Below are 6,146 nucleotides of genomic sequence, written 5' to 3'. Positions count from 1 at the left end.
CAATGTCGAATGGTGACACTCGGTAAGTAATCCTACAATTTTTTGTTTATAGCGTAGTTTATACGGATTATTCCCAAAAAATATATACGTATTTTGGAAATGTTGAGTCGGATTAGTCTAGAATCGATTAATTTTATGGAAGAAAACCTTTCAAACAGCCGTAGTCCGTAAACTTGATACGTGTCGGGTTGTGATTGGAAGGATTCGTAAGAAAGCGGATTCCTAGAGAATGGAACGTATCTCTATCTTATAGGGGGGTCGACTGTATTGCACATTGCACTTATGTATAATTAAAAATATAAGCATGTAGGAAATGTAGGAAAAATACTTAGGCCTAAATAAATTAATTTATAATTTTATCTTTACATGTAATTGTACTTAGCATGTAACATGTAACTTAAGTGCAACATTATTAAGATAATACATTATTCAATCATTAGTCATCTGTAATATAAAATATTGAAACATAAAAAAAATATGACGGATAATTGATCATTTATTTTTTACTAAAATATTAATATTGATACAATTTTAAATAAAGTTGTCCTACAACAGATATTTATTTTTAAATATAACCTTTATCTAATACTTAAAATAAATTAAAAGTGTAAGCCATATACAGTATATGAAACAGAAAATCATCCAATCAAAATTGATTTCTTAGAATAAGAAATTATTTGTTACATAAAACAATGTGTTTTTACAATATATATAAAAGCTCTATATATAGAATTCTAGTATGTAGTTATTTCAGTTAAAGATTTTCATCAAATCCTAATTTATTTTAATTTAAATCTCTTTAATTTCTTATTTTATTCTAAATGAAAAATCAATATAAACTTTACCTTTAAAATTTATATTGTTTTAAAAACAAAAAATATATTATTATTGATTCACTTTAAAATATAATATTAATTTTTAAAAAATTAAAAAAATAAAATATTTTGTCAGCATTATTCATTTAGTAACTAAATAATCAAATTGCAATTCATAAATTTAGAAACATCAGAACACAATGAAATAATTCAATAATAACAATGAATGCCAGTGTGAAGGTGTTAGTTTACAAGCCACAAAGCATAAAATAACATCAACAACAAAAGACTGGTTATAAGAAATACATGTCAATGTCAATCATATATAAACAATAATTGATAATAGAGCAATAAAAATGAATGAAAACAAATATAATTTTTATCATTTTTTAAATTTGTTTTTCTCTTTTGTTATTTTTGATTGTATTTTATTGTATTTTGGGGTAAATTATGTTATTTGGGGGATGGAAATCTTTTGTCAACTGACAATTCCAATAATATGTATATTAAATAAGTGATGAATAAATATACTTGTAGATAATTCGAATTACCTCAGGCATTCTATAAAACCGTACATACGAGAAAATAGCATTTGTATTTGATTAGCAATTGTTTAATTAATCATATACATAATATGTCGCAGGTCTACTTATCGTGCAAACATTCCATTTTTTACACAATTTATAAGGAGTTAATTAAGGGTTGAAACTTTATCATGTTTCAAAATAATCAGTGGTGTATTGTACCTTCACGGGACCAAGGCCAATTTGAATTAAGGGGTCTTAAACACACCATTGATTTTTTCCACTTCATTTCTGGGAGAAATACTCTTATAAATGATTGGTTTGGGGCCTCCTTTCTGTGGGGCCCCGGGCAGTTTTCCTTTTTGCCGGTAGGATAAGGCGCAAATGGAAATAATGTATGGTAAATGAATTTCCCTAATTATGCAAGATCCATGACGAAATATTGATTGACGAAAATAGCTAATTAAAAATTGCTTCATCTGGAATAAATTTCTACGATTCTAACTGCACAATAAAGCCGATTTTATTTAAAACATGAAAGTTATTGTTATTATATATTAAGAGAAAAAAATCACCTGATTAACGTTAGAATCGACTTTCTCTTCTTGAGTTCTTCTCCTTAATTCAGACATGATGGGAAAGATGATAATTTGAAACCTGCTTTAAAGAGACGAGCGTCTCGATAACTATTGAAAGAACGAAATTTCTGGCCTTAACCCGACTTGTTTACATTCCACTTTTAAACAACTGCAGAAAACAGATGACTAATTAAAGCTTTCTGCAACGAAAGCGCTCGACATCGACACCCGACCACTTAACTACCGACTAAAAAAAATTTTTATTTTTCCTCGATCGCAGCGCTCTTTAGCGTCCGTTTCGAGAACTAGATACAGTAATTCAAATTTCAAGAGATGCGGAAAGAATTTCCAATTATCTGTAATGTTTAGCGAAGCAATAAAAATTCGGGAAGTATTTCTAAATTTCATAAGAAGAGGAGAGAAAAACCGCATCTTATTTACTCAATTGTAAAAGGATTTATCATTTGTCAATTGAATTAAAGGTCGCAACTTCATTCAGTAGTATGTTTCGTAAAATAATAGTTATTTCTGTGTTGTCACTGCCATATTCATTCTTTTATTGCAGTTTACAATGCGTCGTGTAAAATCAGCAGTCATCGGGTCCGTCTTAACAGCATTATGGGTCCGTGGGTAAAGCGTTACACGGGACCCTGTCTATACAATTAGCAGGTGATCGGAAAATTAGTGTTAAATTCTGGTCTGTGAATAAATTAGCGTGAGAGTCCTAGGCAACTGCCCTGCGTGTTCTTGCGTTAAGATGGCACTGATTGTCATCTATGGTCCTACGACGAGGTAATTTTTTCGGAGGCAATTTCGCTCTATGAGCATTAATAGAAATATGGGTTTTTATCAAGGTCATAATGGAGAGATCGGGAGGTGAAGGACGGTATGGGAAAATTTTTTAACCAAACTGTTTAATTTTTAACAAGCACAAAAGTTCGGATTCGTCGTGTGGTTTAAAATGAGTAAAAGAGCGCAACTTCATTCAGACCGCCCAAAAAATATTTTTAAGTGGCTAGTCTGGATTCGATCCTGGATCTTCAGCGCGGTATATTAACGCATTTGATGCTTCAGCGGGTCCACCAGTGGTTAAGCGGTCTTCGTATCTTGAACGCTGGGAGTTCGGTTGTGGGTTCGCGCCTCGCTCGGACGGGCTGGCCACGTTAAGTTTTTCAGGTTTTCTCCACGTCTGTAACTCCTAAATAGGGACCAGTTTCCTTTAAAAAGGCCTCCCGGAAGGCATCCCCTCCTAGGCAGATCAGATAGCCCAAGTGTTGCGTTGCCATAACTTAACAGACACTTGAGCCATCCGGCTCTCGCAATTTCCTGATTTTGATTACACAAATTCTATGTTTTAAAATTTCCATTTTGATTTTTTACACATATCCTTTCGTATTTACCGAATAGCCATTCTACACCACAGCAATCATTCAAAATAGAAAATGTACAATAATAGTCAGCACTTCAAACAATCTTTACAGCTCCAGTGGTGTGTGTTTACACCTTAGCAAACGTTTTCAACATCATCGAGGTCTTCATCAGGCTACTTTAATTAGGAATTCGAGCGACTTTGAGAAAGCGCGGAGGTTTTTGCAAGCAAGTGAAATGCATCTCGGTAAATTGGCTCAAAACTAAAAGGGCCGTCTACGAAACGACGAACGGATCGAAACGAAACGAAACGAAACGAATCATTCAAAAATCCGAGAAACTTTCCGAAATGTAAAAAAAACCACCTTGTGCCTGCCAGGGATCGAACCTGGGACCTTCCGCGTGTTAGGCGGATGTGATAACCGCTACACCACAAGCACATGCCTCTTTAGCTGATGGTCAAATCTGATTAATGACACATGCCTGGAATACGTCCAATGTTCCCACCCGAAAGCATTTCGCCCTGTTGAATTTACCTGTTGCGCCGTTAAGGCACAATTCAAGTCCCGACACACGCCAAACTTTCAAGCGCATCGCATTTCGAAATTAAATTTAAACTTAATAATCTTACGAATATTTAGTTTAATTTAATTCTTTATTGTATGGACCTTAGTTTATTACAAGGGGATTAAAGTACATAAAAAATGAAGTTAGTGCAATTTAACAAATTAATATAATAGCTTAGTATTACACAATAACACACAATACTAATCATTTCTATACATATTATGTAAATCTGTAATTAGTAAAATTTCACTAATTAGTTAAATAGCTTAGTACAGAATAACAAAAAATAATGTACACAAAAGTAATCAGTTTTTGAAAAACGCGATAAATTAATTATATGTTTCCAGCTTTTTCTATTTGTTTCAAACTTGATGCAGTGAAAGAACATATGTTCCCAATTTTCATACGTTTGCAAACAACAGTTACTTCAAATTTTCTCAGTGTGTATTATTAGTCTAGCCTTATGCGTCAAAATATAATTTTCCCCACATCTCAGCTGTAGAATTAATCGTTTCACATGACAATTTATGTCCATAAACAAAAAATCTTCACACATAATTTGTTTTAAAAAATAAGATACAATTAAAAATGCTTGTTCTTTTCCAACAAAGACAAATTTTCTTATATGCTCTGCTCGCAACAACACTTATTATTAATGTTTGATAACTTTCGATCATATGGCAGTCTTGAAACAACCATGGAAATGAGAAACAGTGTCAATCTAACAGATTTTTATACATAATGTATACATATAATTATCCGTCATTAAAAATGCATTTCAAATTGGTCCCTATTCGCGCTCACGACTTCAGTGTCTCCAACATATAAAACAAAAGGTTAGTTCGTCTTAATACACTTTTGTTATCCACAACGATGGATATAGTGCACAATTTGTACACATCTTATTATGTAGTTTCTACATATCAGTCTCTTGCACTTACTGGCATGTTTTCTCTATTTATTTTTAACGAAAAAATGTCATTTCCTACAATTATTCACTCCTTTTTACCTCTAAGAATAATTTAAACTTCAATATTCTACTTCCTAACACGACAAACATCAAAATGTGGTTTTTATCGTAAATATTTTCATAAGTGCAAACCAAAGCTTTCACAAACAAATGATAACTACGAGCAATTCTTTATTATGACATAGTCACAATGCCGGGCTGCAATTCTTAATCATATTTTTAATTAATTTAATTTAAAATGCATGCTCTTCGCCTTAAATTAGTAATGGTTTGCCCCTAAACAGTACATCATACTTACTTTTCCTTTAACAATAGAGTCGTCTATCTAACACCTTTCGGGAGGAAAGTTTTGAATTGACGTAAAGTGACTTTCGGAAATTGTTATATAGTTAATCGGGGTCTCTTGCCCTTAAGGTTTCCATATCTTGTCGCGGATTTCATATAACTCCGTTCTCGAAGTTAAGACATACGGACGGACGACAGTGGGAATTTATGGATCTACAACGACAAAATTTGGAAATAAATGTAGTATTCCTCCCAAAGCAAAATTGTCGCGTTGTAAGTAAAAAGAATTCTCAGCGATCAGGAAATAAAATATCATGGCATGAGAGGTACGAGCGAAAGTTTCAAAGTTGGATCAACACTTACGGACGTGTCAAATTGATTAAGCGATCACATTAAGAATTTAGGGGAGAGATCCTTTAAAAAATCAGAAATTCAAGGAGAAAGAATGGTTGTTTCCCCCTAGCTCGGTCTGTTTATGCTTTGTGTGTCGATTTCCCCGTTGTCTCGGACTTAATTTTCGTTCGGCCGTATTTTATAAAGGTTTTTCGGTATTTTTAATATTAACTTTATCCAGTTTGATGTTGCATTAATAGGCGAAACCCGTGGCGACCGACGAATCTTTCCGCAAAGCGAAATCCTAAGAATTTGATTTATTTCGTGCCATGGTCGAAAATGGACGAAAAAGATATTTATTCGAACGAATTTCGGAGATGGTCAAGCCTCGAGACGTAGAATTTAAAAAGATCGTCTNCAGCTGTAGAATTAATCGTTTCACATGACAATTTATGTCCATAAACAAAAAATCTTCACACATAATTTGTTTTAAAAAATACGATACAATTAAAAATGCTTGTTCTTTTCCAACAAAGACAAATTTTCTTATATGCTCTGCTCGCAACAACACTTTTATTATTAATGTTTGATAACTTTCGATCACATGAGAGTCTTGAAACAACTATAGAAATGAGAAACAGTGTCAATCTAACAGATTTTTCGATGCCAGTGTACAGTTATACATATAATTATCCGTAATTAAAAA

At 32.8% G+C, this 6,146-nt stretch overlaps 1 protein-coding gene and 1 non-coding gene across 2 annotated transcripts in view; both read right to left on the bottom strand.

Moving 5' to 3' along the window:
- LOC111633151 (phosphatidate cytidylyltransferase, photoreceptor-specific-like) overlaps positions 1 to 2,169 on the bottom strand; it is a 51,277-nt gene extending 49,108 nt beyond the window's left edge. Inside the window, exon 1 of the mRNA XM_023377681.1 lies at positions 1,915 to 2,169. Within this exon, the coding sequence (XP_023233449.1) occupies positions 1,915 to 1,971 (57 nt within the window). The 5' untranslated portion in view covers positions 1,972 to 2,169. The remainder of the gene's footprint in view (positions 1 to 1,914) is intronic.
- A 1,483-nt stretch (positions 2,170 to 3,652) lies between these two features.
- On the bottom strand, positions 3,653 to 3,725 carry Trnav-aac. The gene has a single exon. It is a non-coding gene; the product is annotated as a tRNA-Val (tRNA).
- Positions 3,726 to 6,146: the final 2,421 nt, after the last annotated feature.

Source organism: Centruroides sculpturatus, unplaced genomic scaffold (genome assembly GCF_000671375.1).
Source record: "Centruroides sculpturatus isolate CEXI.00-Female unplaced genomic scaffold, Cexi_2.0 scaffold773, whole genome shotgun sequence".
In the NCBI taxonomy this organism is placed as follows: Eukaryota; Metazoa; Arthropoda; class Arachnida; order Scorpiones; family Buthidae; genus Centruroides; species Centruroides sculpturatus.
This window is presented reverse-complemented; position numbering and strand designations above follow the sequence as displayed.